The sequence below is a fragment of the Anopheles stephensi genome, chromosome 2 (genome assembly GCF_013141755.1).
Source record: "Anopheles stephensi strain Indian chromosome 2, UCI_ANSTEP_V1.0, whole genome shotgun sequence".
In the NCBI taxonomy this organism is placed as follows: Eukaryota; Metazoa; Arthropoda; class Insecta; order Diptera; family Culicidae; genus Anopheles; species Anopheles stephensi.
The window spans coordinates 48380142-48403145 of NC_050202.1; the positions used below are offsets into that span (position 1 = coordinate 48380142).

Sequence of the window (23004 nt, forward strand, 5' to 3'; positions counted from 1 at the left end):
CTACATTGCTACGGGTAAAATCACTCACAGACGGGCACTGATGACCTTTCGAGGTTAGAGTGCCTAGTAAAAAGAAGATACCAATTTATGTCCTAAGCAGAACCTCTAACAGTTCCTAGTTACATTCGCATGGCAGCTTCCATCTGATCAGACTACCAATTAAATCATTCAGACTTTCTAAATCTGGGCCAACCACGTCTGTACTGCTTGTGCTTTGCTGTAACTCCGTACGAGCCTGCTGTGCTTAATTTGCTCCATCATGCTTCTGATAAAGAAATCTGTTTGAACATCTTCTTCTCGAATCTGATTAAGAGAGCCGCACCCTGGTCACAGAGGATTTTGTACAGAATCCATATCTCTGAGGATTATTTGAGTGGAGGGACCAAACATATTCTATAAAGTTTCACACATCTGACAATTTATGGACAGACAAGAGCAGTTTAAGAGCTGTACGATTTGCGATCAAAATTTTCACCTGCAAAATCAGGACTCCTATCTCAAACCTTCACCAGTCCAGTCTCTCATGGTTGTTATTCAGTAATAAAACTCCGATAAGACTTTGACCTTAAAAGCTCTAATATGTCCCTGCTTCCTCCATTTTTCTTTAGAACACCATGGGCGTCGGCCAATTGCTTACGGGGTCCAATTATAAGATCATTTGTACGAAACGGCAAAATGTTATTATTATTGACACCCTTCACGTTTCGATCAGACGCTTACGATCCGTTGATCATAAGGAGACTCGCGACCACAAATGGGAAACGTTAGGCACTCCAAGGTATTCGCTTTCGATGTTATCCTTTCAGTATCTCGAATACTTCCCACAGGTCTACTGCAAAAGCAAGAACCCTCCTGTTATCATCATGCCAACAGGCAATTCAACCTAACCACATTGAATCAATCAATTAGCTTTCTTATCGCCGGTACGGTCGGCCCCTTAGGAGCCTGTTACAATATTAGAGGGCAATAAAAAGACTCTCATTAGAGGAAATATATGCTTTCGATGCCCAATCGGAAGCGGAACAAGCCAAGCTTACTGTACGAGCTCTGCTTTTGATAAGACACCTGCACACGCACGATATGCAAATGCAACAATGAAACTGTCCCGTATCATTACGATGCTACAGAGGAGCAAAATCATGTGCTAAGAAATTCGGCGCGAAACGCATAATAACAAGCGGTGCTAAACTTCCCATCGTAAGCTAATGCGAGCCGTAATGGTGCCTATTATATTTAAAATATATCTCCGCCAGCCAGTTGGTGGTTACGCACGCACCACATTATGCACGCTGCACTTTTATGCAGTTATTAAATTGTAATCGGAAGCGCTCGCTGCTCCGCCGCGGTACCTATTCGCCATTGTGTGTCGAGAAACGAAGGTAATGCTACCATGCCACCCGGTCGATGCTTCCTCCACTCGGTAACGAGATGATGGTGGGTTTTGGTGCATTAATTGCCCAATTGATGCTAAAATATGCTGCGTGCTTTTGGCGATGCGCGATGAGCTTTATTAGACGACGGCTCTAATTTCTATGATCGAGGTGAGTAACGCCGTACGTGATTACTGTTAATTACACATCCTTGGGAGGCCCGAATTTGCATCCCCAGGGCCAAAACCCGGTGACTATGTTGCTACTGTGCGTGAGCCCTGTAAGAGCCCTACCCGTACAGTGCGCAGGCAGACGCATAACAGTTTTCACTTAACTTAATTAAAATAACATTTAACGCCGCTGTACGGCAATTGCTACGGGAGGCCTCCCATAGCTATGACCATTCTTGTAGTACAAGAGCGTAATTAAAATTGATTATTATAATTACCTGATGCTATCTCTGGTAACGCTCCGGTGGTGGGCTCTAGAACCTATTGAGGCCATCGAAAGCTCCAGTTTTTCACCATTGATTGCAGTTACCAGTAGGCATAAAAAGTAACATCAATTTGTGATTATGGAGTGTAAAAACAAAAATGCTTCATGCAATTTAAATTTTATCAGAATGGAGTCTTATTTTTTTCACCACTACTGGATAGATGAATAGATCTACCTGCAAACAATATTGAATGACTAGTACGATTTTGAGGGCACCAGCACATGTGGAAGGATCTCCAATAAAATTTTACAAAACATACACTAATTAGAAAATAAAATCCATAAAACACAGCTAGCTTTACAGTTGAACGTCAAAACACAGTCCTACGAATGAATAAAATATGTACCTCACGAAACAACCGCACCGCATCGAAGCACGGCAACGGACTGTCAAAGCTTTAATTTTCCATTAAGCAGCAAGGTCTACACGCTCGGGTTAAGAAAAGACCGATTAAACATCAAAATATTTGAGTTGTCTTCCCTTGGATGCGCCATGCGTGGAACCAATCTGTCTAAACAGTGTCTAAAGCATCTCCACCTAAGCCAGCCGTTACTGGCCGACTGGCCGATTGGGTATGTATAATTCATAGCTCGTGTACTCGTGTGTGTACGGTGTGATATGAGTTTGTGTTATTTTTACCCAACAAAAAAAGGGAGGTTTCTATCAAATACCGCTGCCGGTAGATATTGGTCGGGAGCTGAAAGTGACCGGTGATTGCCTACACGTGTTTGGCAATATTGAATTGTTAAGAGTTTTATGGTTGATCGATTTTGCACCAAATAATGGGAACAAATTGACAGTAGGAGCTTGACGATGGTTGAACCAAAACGATGAGATCCAAGTTGAGGAGCATTGAATGAAATTGAAGAGTTATATGCATCGGTACCGTACAAGACGGGTCTACTGCAAGGTATCCCGCATTTCATTTCTCAATATGCATCATCTCTTTATATCTCATATAGACTGCATGGCTGCTTTAATCCAACCAAATTCCAACTTGAGGGTTATTAAGGACAGTAAACATTACCTACCTTCGGACTATCTTGGTTGTCTGTGTGAAGAGTTCAAGAAACTGCTGTTGGACTTCAACGTCCTTACAGCCTTAAAATCTCTAAACTCTCTCTCTCTCTCTCTCTTTATCGCTGGATCTTTTAGCTTTCTGTAAAGATAAATAATGGTATTAATAAAGTATTGATTGACAGACAGTTAAATCGTTTAGAAGATTTTATATTGCACTTTCAGATCTATATTTCATGCTTACTATCGAATTTCAGAAACAAGCACGATCTAAACTTAAAACATTAGCACGACAGATATTTTACAGGTGTCTATTCCTTCAGAACCCTTCTCTGCAGAGATCGTCTTCACACGGCTGGACCGGAGTTCAAATCCCAACTGAATCACCATCCCGTGCACAGGGCTGACTACTTTGCAGTGGGTAACAATGGCAGGCCGATACCTCTCGAAGTTGTAGTGCCAAGGAAGAAGTAGAAGTCTTCTCAGGGCACGAGTCCTTTTGTGACTTTGTCGAATGAGGTTTGTCTCTAATCATGGAACCATGTTGTATGGAACAGATATGCCAAAAAAGACAAATAATAAATAAATTAATAAATAGTCATTTAGAGAATCAAGTCATTTAGAGCCAAGACATCCTCAAATCCTCATACGATGATCAACAAAATTCTTTTAATTTTAATTATGGTTAACAGTCTTTTAATTGCAAAGCATATTTGATTTGATTGGTCCATTTAGGGGATCGTTTTCATACATCCAATAAACTATATTTTTCAAAAAAAAAGTTTAAAACTGCAAATCAACATCAGAACCTCAAATTAACGATTTTGACAATTAACGATATGACACTGCATAGCAACTGTCGTGATCTCGCCTCGCAAAGCTTATCGAACTTAATACAGAAGGATAGTTGGTAGAATTATCAATTCAAAAGGCTACGAAAAGACGTTACGACTGCACCAACTGCATAATGTGTGGAGACCTAGCAACAAACACCGACCATCGTACTATGAACGAGTGTCTCCATTCCTCGAAGAAAGAAGTACTTCTTATTGAATATCGAATGACCTTCCAATGGGCTTTGGATTATACTTGCGCACTCAAGAACCCATCGAACAAGAGTATAATGTAGAGCTTTTACGTCACAGTTTTTTATCGGAATAATTAGAAAATAAAAGGTGTCTTAATTAAGTGGACCTTATCGCGGATGAATTCGATTGCTCCGAAGCGTGGTGTTCCACACATTCCAAAGACAAAGTCCTATTTTTAGCGAGGGTTTTTATCGTAGGAAGTCACCTTATTTTAGGTATGCTCAGACACTTTGTCGTCAATCCTTGCGTACTCCAGTAGAAAAGTCCAGTCGATAACGAGGATCTTAACAATCACAAGATATATTGGAGCCGGGTACTCTAGGTTCTTTAAATTGAATTTTCTACAGATATTGATGAAATTTGAAGCCAAGCACAAGGACAACTATCACATAGGATTCTGGAGTTGCTTATATAATATATGTGTTACTATGTACTGTTTTCAAATTTATTATCCCAAGCTATGCCTGCCTGAGCCAAGCTGAGCCTTATTCTAGCGAACGTCTAGAAACTACACATCAGGCCCAAGTTCACTGGTTAATGCTGAGAAAACGCTCCCCGAGTGGTGTATAACACTTTTAATAAATAAATAACTAATATTATTTTAAAAAAACCTTTGCGATGACAAAAATTAGATCGAAAGAAAATTCTGAGAATCAAATACAATTGCAACGACCGTTAAAAGTTCACCACAACCAAAGACAGTTTCTCTTCAAACGTGCTGTGAATCCGAACCACTTCAAATAACCGCTTCCAAAGCCCATCGAATTTTCCCAACACGATGGATGCATCGGTTTCCCCGCGTTCAAAAGCGTTCTCATCAATATGTGGATCATTACACAAGATAACATAGCAACGTAGGAAAAAAAACCCATTAAATTACTAAACCAAACCAAAAGACCTCCACCGGGTGCTCATCACCGTCATCATTTGCCAGCGGCTCAATAGGATGCCAATTGGGTCTCATTTTATGGGTCGTTACATTGCCAGTGACTTTGCCCGATTGCCGTCCCGTGGCGGTGGCCACCGGGAACCCCGTCCTGGTCCACCACCCCAGAAAGGTGCAACGGGCCCACCCATGGTGGTCTGTAGATTTCTGTCCGGGAGTTTCTGTTCCGGCAATTCAAACGACAACCTTCGCTCGGGAAGATCGCTCGGGATGCATCTGCCTTCCGAAACAATTCGGCACAGTCGGAACAGAATGCAGATCAGATGTATGCATTTTCCATTCGTCACCCCGTAACGCACCGTGACCCGAGCGTACAGGGGTAAATATTTAACCAAACGTGTAAACATTGAACTCCCGCCTGCAGGACACACCATCGGCCCCAGGAGTAGTTTGAGCTTTTATTGCCACTGTGGCTTGTAAGTACACCGAAATGAGTTTGTAACATCCTGAACAGCCGGCTTGCGCTGATGAGCTCTTCTTCCGAGGGCCACCGAGGACCACCGTCGAGTAACAATGAAACAACTACAACGACGAAGGCGAAAGAAAGAAACAAAGTCAAAGAATTCACTTCAAGATCTCGTTCGTTTCCCATTTTGTCGACTCACTACGCGCGCACACACACACACACTCTCTCACACTACGGTGACTTCCGGTAATGGTTGATAAATTTAAAATCATGTCCCAATTCGATTCGCTTGCTGCCGTTCTGCTGCCACTGCCGGCTGAATGGGAATGGAATCGTTTACCGCTTTTTGCCATCCAAAATCAACTAACCGTACGTGTCGTGCTGAGATGGCGCATTTTTCCCTCCCCGAAACTCCACCGAATGCGCCCAGGATGCGTGAAAATGAGTGCAACAATCGTGAGGGGTTGCATCGGTTACATGATGTCAACAGACAGACAGACGTACAGACGGCAAAAAATGGTCTTAAACGCCATCAGAAAGTGTCATTCGTTTCGTGTGGCCGTACGATAAATTGAAACTCTCCGTTACATGGAGGTTTTATTTTTTCAGTTGTCAAAATACGATTCGCCACGACACGAATGTACACAGTTGACACAGAAGATTAATGAGCGGCCAATCGCGCATGGATTGACCCTTCGGAAGAGAGCGACTTAAGGGTGTAAAAGTTCGGCCGTTTGGTGCGATTGCAATCGCTTGCAGGGCCTCAATAATGGGTCCCATAAAACTGTTTCAACACGGTCGCGCAATGCGTCATGATTTGATGAGCTACATCCGCTTGGTCGAGCTGTTTTACGCAAATCCCGCGTTGTTTGGTTTAATGAGTACGGGCACCAAACACCTTCCACGCACCTTTGACGCTTCCGGCGAAACAAAAATAACGCATCGTGTGGATAGACCCCATAATGATGGCTAATTAGGCATCTTTACTCTTTCAATTAGTGGATTGAACGCTTTTTGTAAGGTTATGTCCACATTTGCAGAACTTCTTGCGCAGCAGCAACGCTTCGGGCGCATGAGCAAACGTTCTTGGTTTCGCGGCATCACCAAAATCTTCACGGTGCTTCGCGGTGACGCAGTGAAAAGCTTGCTCTGAACCTTGGCCGGCGAGAAAATCCATTCGCGAAACTAATTTCACCAACACTAAACCTCATCGCGCTGCTCGGTTCTTGCCTTGCTAAATGCCTACATTTCTTCTTCAAATCCATTCCAGCCCATCCACAGCTGCAAGAACGGAATGCATCCGCCGAGGGTTCCAACGAAGCTGTAAAACGTTTCGCGGCGTCACACACAATTATTCCTACCAATAATTAGGAAGTTTCTGGCTTTCCCGCTTTTTGGGACGTTAAACGTATTTGCGTTGTTTGGGATATATTTATTCGCACCAATATTTAAGGGCACTATTTTAAGGTTTGCGCTAATGATCGGGTAGGGATTTTCGAACCGAGAGCTTTATAATTATTTTAAATTGCCAATTAATGTACGAAAGACAACACAACATTTTTTTGGTGCTTTTAGTTTGTTAATCTTACGTGTGGTTAATTTTTGTTTGCGTCCAAATAATAGGGAGGGGAATATCATCACCGATCGTGACGGGAAACTCGCGTTAATTGTTTTGCAACGCGATCGTACGGAAGAAGCTGCAGGCTGTCAATCAAGTTTATCTTATGTGGTCTAGCGCTATTAGTTTATAATCGCACAAGGTATAGCCCAGAACGGTCTTCACACGGTAGGACCGACGATCGAGTATCAGGACTCAAGATGCACCTATGGGTAAAATCAAACCAAATGAAGTTGAGACTTTTCGAGGTTATATTGTCAAACAAAAAGAGTATTCCAGGAACAAAAAGAACATTCCTTCCCAGAATTCTCTAGACTAGAAGATGCAAAAATGTTTTTTGTGGTAGAAAACTCAGAGTTCAACTTTGTGCCGAAAGAGGTGGAAAAGCTAGAACTCTACTAAGAATAATTGAAGTATCGGTGTATCCTGATTCAACAGAAGATTCTGACAATCTTCCAGAGAGCGCGAGAATAGCTTTTGTCCTGAATTTACCATTATACCACCGCATAAGAGCCGCAAACAGCTAGAGGTGCAACCTGATTATGTACGCATCGCAGATCAATTGGATTCAATACATTAATAAAGATAAATAAGCCTACCGAAGGAATATATGTTTTTATGAGCGACTCATCAATGAAATTGCTTGATCGTGTCCCAGCTCTCGAGAGGAACGATTCTACAATAGTTTCATGTTATTCCCAACACTGTAATAGTCTTGTTGTAGTCATTAGAAACAGCCTGGTTATTTTGCTTTAAATTGAGTTACAAAGGAGTGCATGATGTTTTCAAGATTTCCTTCTCTAAACTGTGAAAGGTCACTTTATCCCGGGTTGAGCTCGGACGATCCGTTGATCGTAATTCCGTCGTCCAATTTCGCAGTTTTGATGATAGCGAAGAACTGTATCGTAAGTGGACTTCACAGTTCGTGTCACCGTCAAGAACACAGATGTTGTCGTCAGTTCTTGAAGCGTATTCTTCTTGTGTTCCTCCATGGGTTTGTAGAACCAGTATTCGCCCCAGTGACGGATCAACCAAGGGTCAGAAAAAGCAGCCACTCGGGGCATCGTTGGCGAGGGAATCCCTGATGGTCTTATTAGAAAACGAGTCACAACTAGAGGGGCCTCAACTGCCATTGAGCTCGGGGCCTCCAAAGACTTTGATCATCAAGGATATTTCGTCTATGAATACTGTAATAGTGAGACACGAGCAAATTTAATGTTGCAAGTAAATTTCGCATAGACTGAACTGTCATCAATCGTCAAAAGGCAGACGACTGAACAAAAGAGTGGAATTTGTAGTGTTCAATCATTTGAAAATGTCGATTTACACCAAGTACCAGCAAAAAGATCTTCTTCTTCCTTGGCACTACAACCTCGAGAGGTCTCGGCCTGCCATTTCTGGCTTTCTGTGACTTAATTTTACCCGTAGAAAAGTAGTCAGCCTTAAGTACGGGGAGGCGGTCTGGATGGGATTAGAACCCCGGCCCTGCCGTGTGAAGACCGGCGCCGCTGTCGCCTCGGCCACCGGACTGCCCCACCAGCAAAAAGATGATTGTATTTAATTAACGTTTACAAAGCTTTGGCTTACATTTTTTAGGTATGTCGTAAGCACATGGTTTCCTTTGCATATAGCTAGTGGTTCGACCTTTCAGATGATTTCATGAAACTAAATACTAAACTCTGGCTATCCTGTTACGGGTAGAATAAGTCAATGAAGCCTAGCTAGGCCATCGACCTTTTATTTATTTATTAATTATTACGGACAGGAGCCGTATCGTCAAGGGCCAAGTAAATCCCAAGTCGACCTAATGGTGTCAAAAAAAGAGATATTTTGTTACTCCAATCGTACAATGTAAGGTCACAAAATAGTATGATTGCTGGCTAATGTTAAGCTCTGGGCTAATTAAACAGTCTCAAGGTAAAAAAAAAGTAAGAAATAGAATGGAAGTAAAAACCAAATAAGATTTAAAATCAACATCCTGCCGTTTGGCCTAACGTTTTGCTAGTTCATTATGGCAATACAAGGTCGTATTAGATGATTGGTCGCAGAAGAAACCAATGTTTTTTTTTTTGAAAAATTCATATCAAAATATGAAGTCCCTGATGTTCTAAGTCAGTTTTTCATATGTGTTTGGATGTTTTGCTGCTCAAATGTTTTACCTCTTTAGCAGCCAAAACTAGCCAGCGCCAAACGCGTTAGATACGCGAACATACGAGAGGACACCCAAAAATTGGATTTAAGCCAATACTTGAAAGTCGTTATCAATTTGCATATAAATCAAACAAAAAATTCTTATTTTACAATTTTCTAGCTGAAATCATAATCTACCCTAGTCGAAGGTTTATTGGTGACCGAAATTTGTAATATTTAGCTATGACGGTTCATTGCCGTTTTCACAAAAACCTTCCGTTCTGGTCGTGTATTGGAAGGCAGACTAATCAATATAAATTTTAATTACTTTATTTCAAGCCTATTAATCCATTTAAACGATTCATTTTTCGTCCTCATCCCAATCATAAGCCGAATCTTGATTAGGTGATGCGTATAGCCTAACTGCTAGGCGCAATCACTAGCCTAGCTTTCATCATTCAGCCGATTAGTGCCGGATAGACTAACAGTTTTTAATAAATTTATTTTATAGATGGTTTTTATGTATTATTTTGTACGTTATAAACATGTATTGCTTTATTTATTTCCTTTTTGCTCATTTCTCCCTTTGCATAAATATCAAGATTTTTTTTAACAGCTTTCCCACCATCGCTCGACCATTAAAAGAACATCCAACCATTCGAAACCACAAGCTAGGCTTCCCATCGTAAGGTTCAACAGCGATAGCTCAACAGTAGCAGCGCCAAAAAACGAAATCCTTTCTCCATGGAAAGGAAAACATATGCAAACTGAACAAACATTTATTCATGTGTTGTGTAGTAAAACATGACGCGTCAGCAACAAAACCGGGGGTGAGATGATGTTTTGCATATCGTCGGCTAGGAAGTTTACCATTTCCCAGTAGCAGCTAGTAGGGATATGGTCTACGGTGGAAGAAAACACATCTATTCTGCTGCAGCAAAAAAAGAGCAATAAAATGGGCAGCATTTGAGGAAACCGACCACCGAAACACCTCAGCCGTACGGACGATAAAGCCTTGTGATGGGTTGGGAGAATGTAGGTGTCCGACCTAAGTTTTCCTTGCTAAGGTTATGTTTTGTTTGCGTGTTTTGAGAAAATTTATCATTTAATTTATTAGCACTACTAGAAGGGGAAGGACAGTAGAAGCGGTAAAGGTTGGAAGAAGCTAGTAAGGAAAGTTAAAATCCTGGCCATGTTTTTTTTATTTAAATGAAACAACTATCAAACATATTTCACACCCGCAATCCATATCGAAACGATGATTTTGGAAACCCAAAACTATGCTTCCATTATGACGGCGATGGTTTCGATTATCCCAAACAGCGGTAGCCCGGCTAGGAAACGAATTTCCTTATTAGAGACGATCAACAACGGCCGAATAGTTACCACCGGCGTACGCGAACGAATCACGGTCCCTTACATGGGGTCTGTATGACATGACAATTACCATGAGATCCAAGAACCGTGAGAGAAAGATTCAACCCGGTTGATATCGAACCGAATGTGATTTGCATCGGGGATTCGACGACGCGTAGCAATTGAACGCATTGCGGGAAATGATCATTTTCCTTTCTTCTAGTCAACGATCCTCAAACCATTCCCCGTGAAGTTGATGCGAACGACAATTGGTGCCCCGTTGCGGCCTATCCCGCAGAGGAGTTCTGCGCATCCGTGCCTCAAGTGTCATCCGTAAAGAGTGTGTGTGTGAGAGAGAGGTCCGTTTTGAGACGAATTGGTCCGATCAAAATTCCCCGAAAAAAAAACCAGACCCACAGTGATTGGCCGAGCAATTGTCCGAGGAAATGGAAAATCATCATTCAGCAGAGCAAATACTTCCACCGGTTGGGTTGCTCTGACGGTAGGGACGTCAATAATTTGACTTCGATCGACAATGGCGGGAACAGGGCAAGGGTAGAAGGGTAGTTCTCTCGGAAGGGAAGGGATGGGATTTCATGGATTTTTGCGCTAATTACGAGGCCACCCCCCATCGCGGGGAGCTGATCAATCAAGCAAGCAATCGTTTTCAAAGTGTTTATCTTGTTCGGTAATGGGAGCCTCCCCGGGCTGGGAATGGAACAGCGTACACACACACACACACAGGGCGGTGGGTGTGAATAATTGTGTTAGTTTCGAAGCTAAATATTTAACCGCCGTCGTTGAGTGAGATTTCTTGAGGAGTTCGTCATTTTTTTTCAATTCTGTCGCAAATGTGTTTTAGACGATTTTAATAAGGTTGAGAGTAAAGAGGAATTTTAATCTAGTATAAAAGTTCTATTTAAAAAACCAATCTGACTCTGGGGATTATTTTTATATTACTTTGGCTTTTAATAGCAAATATTTTGCAAATGTGTTCGCTCAAAAACAGGAACGCTTCGTAAGACATCTCTTTGAGACCCGTTGTTTTTTAACACGTCATCTGACCAGCAGCTAATTTCGACTCGTGTTTCATGATCCAGACCAATGAGTGGGAAAAATCATCAACATCAAGGAGAAATGACTCTTCTGCTTCTAGTGTCAAATATTGATAATGAATCCTCTTCAAATATTCATCGAAACACAGTTAGTCACCGGTGGCTATCATGGCTGTTACGTGTCACAGACAGAACCTTTGATTTCTAACGAATTTCTTTCGTCTATTTTGAGTTCGCTGTCTTATTATTGTTAATCAGAATTTCTGTAGTACAATCTCTTGAAGAGTGTTTACCACTGCTAAGGCTGGTAGCACAGCTAGTTTGATAAATGGCCAAGGCTTAAGATTCCCGTCGTACGATGGACACAAAAAAATGGCAGATATCACCTTACAACGAAGCTCTGTTCCCAGCCTAAATTCGGTTATCTTACCCTCTATTAGCTTGGGCTCTAAAAAAGCTTTTAAAAGGCTGTATAAATATATCTGAAGGCACAACGAATATTGATATTCACTGTGTTTGGTCGTAATAGGCGAATGAGCTCTCTGAGACCTAAAACCTAAAAAAAAAACGAACAAAAAAAAACTGTCTTTGGGCAGCGCCGGATATTTGCGTTGCTTGAAGTTCTTTATCCAGAGCAGCAATGTTGTATGTGACTGTGTGATCCATATTCTGAGTTCTTGATTTCGTTCGGATACTAGATTGCGAGCAAGACTGTGTTGCTTTAAATGACGAATTAGATATTTTAAGATAGCAGATCGTTCCGTTAAACACATTCTAGTCTAAATCCCCGGAGGTTCTCTACAAAACATCCAACGATGTCAAATTACTTGATTTTTCACCATCTACCATACAAAGTTTTAAGAATTGTGTGGAATTTCGTCGTGACCTTAATAGATAAGTGATTGGATATTAAGAACTATTCCAACAAGAATTTCATTTCACAAAATTTACAACTTACATTAATAAGAGCCCCAAGCGCGATCGCGAAGTCCCACACCAGATCGTCCAGCCCTAAGCCAATCTGTATAAAGCCCTGGAGTGAGCTGGTAATGCAGCTTTTTGGCTCCAGCGTTTGAGGAAGAACCATAGTTTTGAGACGCCTTTTCCCCGTTAGTAAGGCTGACTACTTTAAAACGGCTAAAATTAAGTCACAGAAAGCCAGAAATGGCAGGCCGAGACCTCTCGAGCTTGTAGTGCCAAAGAAGAAGAAGAAGAAATTTTAAACTTTTTTCTCCCAAATTCTATTCGTTAGTCTATTGCACATCAAAACAAAGCCTCATAAATCAAATAAAATATCAAATAAAATGTTTGTTCTTAGCAGCTCTTATACCATCGCAGAAATGAGCAACGATTAGTTGTTTGGTTGGTTTATAAAACTATTTTCGTATCTATATATAAGAAATAAAAAAACGTGTCGAAGCATTAGGCCAAGAAAAATGGGATTTTAAGTTTCACAACTTTTCTCTACTCTGTTTGATTCAAAACGCTCAACAAAAGCCATTTTTAAATAAAGCTTTATTATAAAAATCCACTTCAAACTGACCTTCCCAATTCCATTAACCTGCTGTTGATCCTGGAACACCAATCATCTTGTGCTTCTTTTTTTACAAACAAAAAACCACACACACACACACACACACACACACACACACACAGAACACACGGAAAGGACAATGAATCGGAATACAGGAACAAGGGACCACCGACGAAACGGAACGAATTGCCAAACTTGCTCGCTTTAATCCTTGAAATTAGGAAAAGCCGCAAGACGCTTAGGATCGTTTCACACCTGAACGAATGTCCTGCTCCGATCCAAGAGAAAGGTGTGCAAAGCGTTCCTCACGTTTAAAAAAAAAACCACAAACTTTAAATGATTCTCCTTGTTTCGTGAACGTTGCGGATGAGTAAAGGTCGGTTTTTGACAGCTTGAAGCTTGTTTGAAACAGGTGTACAAATACTATCCGTCATTATCATACTACACATGGCGTTTATTGCACTGTACGGTTTAACATTATTGTCGGTGATCCATGATCGGGATTACGTTTGCCATGCCTTTCAACCCCTTTTCTGTTGGGTTTTATGTTGGGCAATCTTGCCCAGCATATCAGTGTCCATCATCCATCCCCGACAGTATGGGCGGTTGGGTGTGAAAAATAAAACACCAGCACACAAAATCCAAACCGCTCTTGCCCGATCTCGTTATTGAAACAAACTCCGCCCTGGTGTAATAAATTAGCAACCGAGCCAACGCAAAGCGTTGCGGGTCCGAGCCCGCAAGGATACTAAGCGAAGAAGCGTCGTTAGCGGTTAAAAACGACTGCCATTGCGAAAAGGGGATAAATGCACGTACCGCAAGTGCTCCGCCGGATGACGACCAGTCGGGTTCGGTTGCAGGACGAAAGCACTCAACAAGCAACGAGAAATTACAGACTTGCAATTAGAATGAAAATAAATAAAGAAACGGCACCTTTATCCATTACGGTGGATTGCAACATCGACCAGATTGCCCAGAGTGGTTCAAAGCACCACGTTTCATTTGTTTCGCCACCAATATGAACGCGCGAAAGAAGAAGAATAATGCAAACCAAATGCAGTAATTGCATTGCATGGATGCAGCTTTCGATGCACCGAGCGGACCAATCGAATGGCAATGCTGCTGCCGTGTTTGGTGCCTTAAGCACGTTGCGTTCGAAAGCTTCATTTGATGTTCTAAAAAAGCACCGCTTCGATGAGCTTTCGGAATAGATGTTCTAAAATGATCTAACGGCTTTTAGACCAGTTAGCGGATGCTATTTTAAATTTGAATTTTTTAGCTTGTATTTGTGATTAGGAGTTAAATTTAATAAGTGTATAAGTAAAGTACATTATTTTCAAATAACTATGAAGATAATTTATAAATTATAATTAAAAATTATACCGTAAAGCGCCGTATTGTCAGCACGGCATGGGCTGAAGAGTTACAGTTCTACAAAAATAACGAAAATTAACAAACAATTACCAAAACAAAAGAACAAGGCATTTCCTCCCTGTTGTTTTGCCTTATCCCGGACATGCTCGGTTAGAGGAGAACTTTTAATCCATAATTAATTAATCGCACCGTTTGGTCTTCCTCATAACTTTTATAATGTTGGTTTTTATTGGGTTAGTTTTATTATAATGGGATTTTATTTATTTACTTCTTATTTTGTTATAAAAGACTTCCCTAAAAAGATGCCCTACATAATTATCCTATACAAGAATGCAACAACCTTTGCAAAAAAACATAATACGTGCTACGCAGCATTTAAATAAGTTTGTTTATGTTATTGTCGAGATCGGCTGATTCATTTAGATTGGGGATAGAAGTTCGAGCTGGACTACGAGAAGAAATTGATACTGGATACTGATCCAGTAATAGCACTTTAGCTCCTACTTGGTAATTAATTTACTCAAGAATGTACGAGGCGTCAATGAATCCGCAAAAAAGTTTATATTTAAAAATACGGTGCGCCGTCAATTGCTATGTTGGATATTGGAGGTATTCCAGTCAGAGTTATAGATACCTATCACGGTAGCTGGGGTATGTAATGCGCTGAACCAATTTTGTTTAGCATATTATCAACGATTTTTTTTTTCTTATTCACTCAGAAACGGCCGTATAGCTAACTCATAATAAATATTTGAAACATATTCATTATATTGATATAATTTAATTAATATCACTTGGGTAAATGTCACCACATGCGGTGGTGACAATACGGCATCGGACCGTCATATTTAATAAATAAATAAAATAAATCACTTTTGTAAAAATTCACTTGTGTAAAGTTTAGAAAAAAGAAGATATTATTTTTTCAATCAGGAAATCGTCTCTGATTGCCCATATGACATATTTAAAATTCGTGAGATAAAAAAAAGATCATTAACAAATTTAGACCCATTTTTATCAATCATTAACTTACGACTAACTTATGATTGATTCAATAACTACATTTGATTAAGGTTTACTTTTTCCATTGTAATACAAAAACCAGCAAATTTTGAGAAACAGTAAAATTTCATACATGAAATAAATTAATTATTACACTAAAACATTTTATACTTAATGTAAAAATATTATTTTACGGCATGTTTGCCTTGTTGAAGTTGGGGCTAGCTCAGTTGCTACAGAAATTCATTTTCTATGCCTCAAATTTCTTATCCATTTTCTTATACTTTTAAAAAAAAGATTTTTAAAGGTTTTTAAATAGCAGGTGGTTTCTGAACAAACAAAAAAACTACGATGCAAAGTTATGAGTTGCCTTATGTTTTCTCCATAATTTTAAAATCAAAATACCTAACTTGAATATCGACAGCATTATTGTTTTGTTCTTCACTGTAAGCCGTCTGCAATCTTAATTCGATCACACGCATTAGAACTAATGCCATAAAACCATTAAACAGTGTTACCGATAACAGTAAGCATGTGACATGCGATGGTCATGCGAGTTAGAGAGCTTAGTATGAAATCATCAAACCGCCGATTTCATTAGACCGTTGCACTTTTGCACCGCGCGAGAAAGATAACAATAAAAATGGCGCACTTTGAATGGCGGCCATGTGCATCGGCGAGCTACGTAATTATAACGAAAATAACATTATCGTCCCGTACCAGCGAATGTTCCGATCGTAGGTTCTGAATATCTCGGCGAAGAAAATCAAACACAATGCGGCCATAAAATGGAGCCCGATAATTATTTAGATCGACATCAAATCTTCCCCCCGGTCGTCGGCGGGGTGTAATGTCTCGGGCCACGTCTTATCTATCTCACAAGACACGTTCGCAGGCAATCATCAGCCACTACTTAACAATCGCTTTATCAGCACCGACAGCAGGTGTGTGTGTGAGGATGTCCGTGTGATGATAAAAAGTGTGAAAAATAATGTCATCCGTGGACGAATTGTTTCGGACCGATGGTCAATGTAAGTCGTCACCCGGTTCTATCTCGCGTCCTCCAAACTAATCAGTGCGTGTGGCTAAAAGGGCACCACATACCGAACAGCAAGGGCTAACGTTTTTGTTTACGTTCTTCATTCTTTACAACCGAGGCGTGGAATTTCATTCAACCTAACGTAGGTCCGCCGAATAGACTAAGAGTATGTAGAGGGATCTACTGAGAGCAGCAGACAGTAAGCACGATCATGCGAGACCTAACACACACCCTCCGCTTAGTAAACACATCGGATAAACAAAATCATAAGCCACAAGGTCAGCGGCGTTTCGTCTACACGCCAAAATAGCTCAGCATAAAGGTCGTTCGGTCGACGTACAAGCCGCTCGTAGCGGTGGTAGTCGCGCCGATCGGCACGTCAACACTTTGACGCTGCAATCTATGATGTTGGGGTACAGTGCTTGTACGATCGCGTACATAATCGAGCGGAAGGGAAGCCACGGGGTTTGAGGTTTTGTTTTGATGTCGTCTCCCATCGTCCCTAGCCTCCGTCGCAGTGCAAGCAAGATGGCGATGATGCAGCGTGCCCTATGTAGCTATGTGGGGTCACAGTCACTTGCAATCGCATCTTCGCCGGGCCATTTGTTTCGCGTTGATTAAATAATTCAAATGACTGTCCGAGCCGCAGCACTTTGCCGGTCAGGATAGATTAAGCGAGAGAACGACTTATAAATAGCTGCAAGTGCGCGATCACATCTGGTGAATCGGGCTTGTCTGGGTGGCGTAAATGAGCGCGGTCGACAATGTCCGGACCAACAAAATATAAACAAACCCACACAACACCGGCTCTCCAGTGGTCCAAACATTTCAACACGCAATACACGCGAGTTTTGTAAACATACGATAAACATACACCATCCCCCCCGAACTGGTTAGTTCCGGCTTTAACGGTCGATTAAACTATTTACTATAAACAACATCCACACACCGCAAAAGTATGAAACCTTGAAGTGACTTACCGGCCCACAAAACCGCCGCGAGCATTCCGATCGATGCAGCTCTGGTCACCGAGCTGGTCGGTCCTGTCGAGTCATAAACTCTTCAAGCCGGTAGAAGGTGCAGGTAACAACGAAACACTGCGGCAGAAGAAAGTATCACATATTTCTCACCAACGTCAGCAAACAATCACGAGAACAAACGATAAACCGGCTTCCTTGCAGAAAATGGCCCCCCGAAGAACGTGGCCTAGCCGCTGACGTACATTGTGTTCACGCACACGCACACTACCCACGTTGACACTCGTCCCAACACGTTACCAGTTCCCGTTCGGATCGGATTATTAACTGAAAGCACTATTTTTAGTCACCTTTCCCTAGTCGACCACTAAGGCGGTAAAACCGGTTTTCGATTAGTGGGGGACAAAATCGTTATCAGACATGCCCATCGAAAGGATACATTACGCACGAGCCCGAAAGGCTATAAATCAGGAAGCTATTCATATTGCACGAGCTTGAGCCGTTGTAAGCGATTTGCTAAGGCCTAAGTCGCAGTACGTGTTGATGCGCTCCGGAAATGGAAATAGCTCAATCTTGTTGACGAAGAGAGCTCTAAATTTGTTGTTTATATCTAATAGGGCAAGTTGTTGTTCTCTTAAGGTAACTTCGCATCAGGCACAACGCTTTTTGCTGATGTGTTGATAAGATTGTAATTTGGAATAGTAGTTCCGAAACGTTCACTAGCGTTCCATTACCGATGCTTTTTTGCGTTCTCGATACATCGAGTAAACATTTCTATGACTCATCTCAAGGGAGATTTAAGAAATAAAGCAAAACAAACAAGCATCTCGCTTACCTAATCCATCCATCGTTGAACCGGTTCGCACCGATTCATTAATAGGATTCCAGCGACAAATTTGTAGTAAACAAGGTTAACCTCAATCGTACGCGATCGAGCGCTATAATCAAACGATCGTTCCTGCCCATCGTACTCGGGAACAAATATTGGCTCCAAGTAGTTAGTTGTACTGCATCTATCCGGTACAGTCCCAGTATTGTAGTGTGCATACTTGGCACACACCCACTTCCGTCCCACCTAACCATCTCCTAAGGGCTGACGCTGATAAGCGGTAGAAAATTTACGACGTTACATATTACTTCATTGGCAAACTTAAGCGCAACGCTGTTGCATATGAACAAACAAAACGCCCTGTCTCTTTCGCTGCTCCGATGCAAGTGCAGTGCCCACCATATCCAGCCCTCGGAGTGTTATCTCACTTCCCTCTGGAGAACATGATCAACAAATCGTTTAAAGAAAAGTGGTGGCCTCTAGCAATTACCTACGGGGTGAGAACAAACAACAGTAAGGGAGATTTAAGAAAACGACCAAACAAAAAGTGCATAAAATTGTAAAGTCCCTTGAAGTCAGGGCGATGGGGGGCCCCCCGGGGGGCGTCAGGGGGATCTTTGGCGGGAACCGCAAGACGATACTACGCTGGTGTTAGTAGTAGCGCGGTTTCGTCCCGCCAATTCGACGGGGTGCGGCGAGCGAGAAGCTACACACCATCAAACAATGGGGGTGGTCCGGCACGGTCGCGGCATCAACTCGCGAGCTCGCGCGGCCTGACCTACTCGACGGCCGTCGATACCGACGCGCAGAAACTGTACAGCGCTCGAACGAGCTAGACACACGCTAGCAACGCAGCTCCCGCAAGAAGAACACTTGAGAGACACGTTGAGTGAGTGAGTGAGTGAGTGAACGAGAGTGAGTGAGAGTCATTCAACAGACCGTGGAACTGGAAAACGCATCCGCGCATAAGGTTTAAAGTGCAACTGCGAATAGGCAAGACTCTCCCGCGGTCAAAGAACCTTGAAGTTGAAGTTATTGCAGTGAGTGCGTCCAGCTATACGCGATGGGATTGCTACGACGGAACAGTTTGAACATTGGCAAATGGTTTCCGGCCGGCGGTACGGCGCATCCGACTACCGTTGTTACGCCCCCAACCGGAACGACCGGTCCAGCGCGCGCCAGTTTCGGCAGCTCGGTCGCCATCCAGAAGCTGCGCGAAAGCAAGTGGTTCGATGCCGGCGAGGAGCGCATCTTTTGCGCCGTGATCGAGAACGGCTTCATCGTGGAGGTCCGCCGGCAGTCGGCGAACCCCGGCGACAGCTGGTTCGGTGTGGTGTCCATCGAGCAGAAGAAGTGTAAGTTACCAGCCGAGGGCGAGGATAGCTAGAACGCGCGGTGGTGGAAGATTGGTTTAATTTTGTACGAAATGAAGGTACGCTCGATGCCGGCAACAGTCCCCCATTGCCGAGATCTTTGTGATCGAGTGCTCGGGTGAGAACATTCTCGTGACCGTGGGTTAAAGCGCCGAAGTGCCTCGTGAAATCGCGCACCCGGTTTTTATTGCGGTGTGCCACTGTACTGTACTGCAGCAGGGCATCATCAGGTGCAGTGATAGACTGGTGTGGCGCAGGTGGGACAGGCAACTCGTTCGCTATTTTTAGCACGCATCGTAATAGCAGGACCGGCCACTGCGGTGTGGAGGGATATCGAATAACTTGCAGCGCGCGCGTCCAATGAAGGTGTGGACTTTGAAGGACGGCATCGGCGACGCCGCGTACTGCAGCAGTTGTTTACATGCACGGAAAATAGTGTGACAGGTCTCGTGTGGAAAAGGGAATGTGCCCGGTGAGGAATTTACTTGTCTCACATCAAAGGCCATTTGCATTGCGCTACCATTGCTGGGCGGGTGCGCTCGGTGGTCAATGTTACTTTTGCCCGACCGGCTGGCGATTGTTTACGCGGGGTTTTGCACTATGGATGAAAGTGCATCCATGCAAATGATACGACCCCTCCCCACCGTTCCCTCTCTCCACCCTCCCTCCCTCTTGTTCCTGCTACGTAGAATTAATTGTTCGGTGGTGTTCTCATCAAGTAGAGCAGTATTCCGCTAGTTCAACTTGCCCGGGGAAGTGTTTATCCGTCTGGGTTTTGTGGCGACGGTATGCTAATTTATGCCTACCCGCCACTCTCTACGTGTGTGGGCTAAGTTCTATTCTCACGTCAGTAGAACTTTGCAACTTTTTGTTGTTGCTATTTCGCGATATTAGCTATAAAGCCTGGGAGGCACGGTCCATTCTGAAACAGGTTATGCAAAACAATCTTTGTGACGCCACCATCATTTTTAATATGGCCGCCCATATTACGAGCCTACCCGCTTATGATCTAACGATCTTTAACGTCCTCCTTTCCAATATCGTTGCAGCTCCCAAACCGACGGCCGAAAGTGTGAAAATATATTCCGTACGCATGAAGGAGAATGAGAAAAAGCCGATGAAAGTGTACTGCGTCACGTTGTCTAATCTATGGCAGCAAGGACATCAGTTGCGGATCAACAATGTGGCCGATCGTACGAAGAAAGCCCACCCGGAGAAAGACATTTTAGCTCAGGTGAGTTTTCGGGTTTTGAAGGAATCCAGTACTTGGAAGGGAAAGAGATTACAGGCAAGAATACTGATACGATGTCTGTTTTTGTTTCCCTGTCCTTATCTCCACAGATAAAGTATGCCTCGAAGTGCCAAATGCCGTTCCACAACAGTCAACATTTTGCCGAATTCTGTCGATACGGTGACCGGCCCCAGGACAGCCGGAAGCGACAAGTAAGTGCGTTACTGAAACGGTTCGAGGACGCATTGCAAGGAGCGCACAACAGCTACTTCTGATCCTATACGACCGCCCCCGGGGAGAGAGCTCGCGAAAGGTTAAAACCCAGTGATCATTCTACCTCTATGATTAACTTTCTATCGGGCGGGTTTGTTCTGTGTGTGTTTTGGTTACCTTTTGTGGTGGTCTCTGGTGGTGGAATATGTTACTTATCGTATAGTTCAGTACACGATTACACACTCCCACGGACAGACGGCACAGCACTGCACTCATGCGTAGCAAGTAGACAGCACTACGGAACACTTGAGTTTAAAGCTTAAGCTCACCTACATGTCACCGCCCTCTTATCGTACTAACGTTTCGATTGACACCTCACAGCGTCGTTGATACGGTGCGCGTTAATGATGTGCCCCTTTTCTTTTCTTTCCACTCTTTCCACAGATTTCGGACTGCGCCAAATGGGGTGGTATCAATATGGGGGCGACGCTCATTTTCATGGAAATGCAGAAGAAGCAAAAGTCACTGTCGCACTAGTGGACCGCGCGCGCGACCGGAGTCTCCGAGTTGCCAAATCCTCGGTGATACTAACCAACCCTGCGCTCACTGGAGCGTGTAGAACTGGTCTTTAGTCGTTTAAGCATTTCGTGAATGCGCCGACCGTGGAACATTGATTGTGATTTCTGTCACTTGGTAGGTTTAATGGAACAGTGTGTATTTCTGTTCTTACTTCTGTAAGAGTTTTGCTTTGATCTTGAGATACGCGAATGTGGTATTACGCATCTTACATGTAGCGAGTAGGTGTTTAGCTGTAAGCTAGCAGATAAGGGAAGCAGCACTGGAACTGAACAATCACCATGTTGATTTGTAAAGGGTATTCATTCATTCATTGAATCATTTTGTATCATTACCAAAGGCCCAGCAGCAGTAGCTACGTAAGGCGAACTATTTTACACAGATAAGGAAGCATATGTACATGAAAAGATAATAAAACGAAGAAACTTTATATTGGAAAATCGGTTGTTCTAAAGTACACTTTGTTCTTACTTTCTGGCTTATCCGGCTTTGCAATCGCTTTTGGTCTGGGCATGCTGCAGAAGTACTTTAAATTGCTCAAGGTTGCGCCCCGCTTCTTAATTTTCCTAAAATTCATATTGGGACGGTCCTGTGTACGAGATGGTAGCAACGTCGGTATTCACACGGTAGGACTGGATATCAAATTCTGTTTAGACCGTCTAAGCAAGCAAGAATAGCAGTAACTATTGGGGCCAACCATTCATAATTGTAACCTGTGGACATTTCTTCATTCAAAACAAATGTCGCGTTAGACAATGCAGGAACTGTATTGAGTATTTATAGTTCCAGCACTTACATACACCTCTGACTCTACCCAAAACTAAGGATTTTTGGCCACGATCATCTGGCACTGCAATGGAGGATTCGTCACAATTAGGAGCTCTATGGGCTGTAATATAAACTCCAGATGCCGGTGAGCTGATCTTGTCATGAAAATAGTACCGGGTGATCTAGCCGTGACTTGTTACCTTGATATTATATCTTTCATGGTTTAGCGCCATTCTCCACCTATCCATTGTCCCGAACTTTCTGTCAAACGCATCAACGCCATCTCAATTTGGGCGTATTACGACTCCTCTGTCAGTGTGGACGGTCTAACACGACTTTACAGGCCGGGGCCTTTGGTAAGCTTGTGCTAAGGAGAAGACCTCAAATCGATTATGTCTATTCCATCAGCGTATTAAGGGATCTAGATTAAGTTTAAGAAGATGGTTCCTCGGTAGACGACGGTAGATGGACGGTAGATTGAAAAGAAGACAACCAAGTCCATCGCCCTTCCTTAAGCCCTTGTTGGTGGCAAAAGGCCCTGAGGGTTTTCTATTTACTTTCACCTTATATCTGATGTTGGTCATTTTCGCAAGCCTTTGTAAGATT

General features: G+C 42.8%; 1 protein-coding gene and 1 long non-coding RNA gene across 3 annotated transcripts in view; one reads left to right on the top strand and one right to left on the bottom strand.

The window, feature by feature from the left end:
• The window catches only part of LOC118508316, a 43097-nt gene extending 24183 nt beyond the window's left edge, over positions 1-18914 (bottom strand). Inside the window, exons 1-2 of the long non-coding RNA XR_004905780.1 lie at positions 17412-18914; positions 2898-3025 (exon numbers count right to left, since the gene is read on the bottom strand). This is a non-coding gene — a long non-coding RNA (uncharacterized LOC118508316). The remainder of the gene's footprint in view (positions 1-2897; positions 3026-17411) is intronic.
• A 126-nt stretch (positions 18915-19040) lies between these two features.
• On the top strand, positions 19041-22070 carry LOC118508315. Of its 2 annotated transcripts, none has more exons than XM_036047985.1 (4): positions 19041-19592; positions 20660-20844; positions 20952-21154; positions 21499-22070. In XM_036047985.1, exons 1-3 carry the CDS (start codon positions 19301-19303, stop codon positions 21114-21116), a joined length of 642 nt encoding a protein of 213 aa, XP_035903878.1. In that variant the 5' UTR covers positions 19041-19300; the 3' UTR covers positions 21117-21154; positions 21499-22070. The 2 variants fall into 2 exon arrangements, with proteins under 2 accessions (XP_035903878.1, XP_035903876.1); XM_036047983.1 differs by having other exon boundaries at positions 20952-21053.
• Positions 22071-23004: the final 934 nt, after the last annotated feature.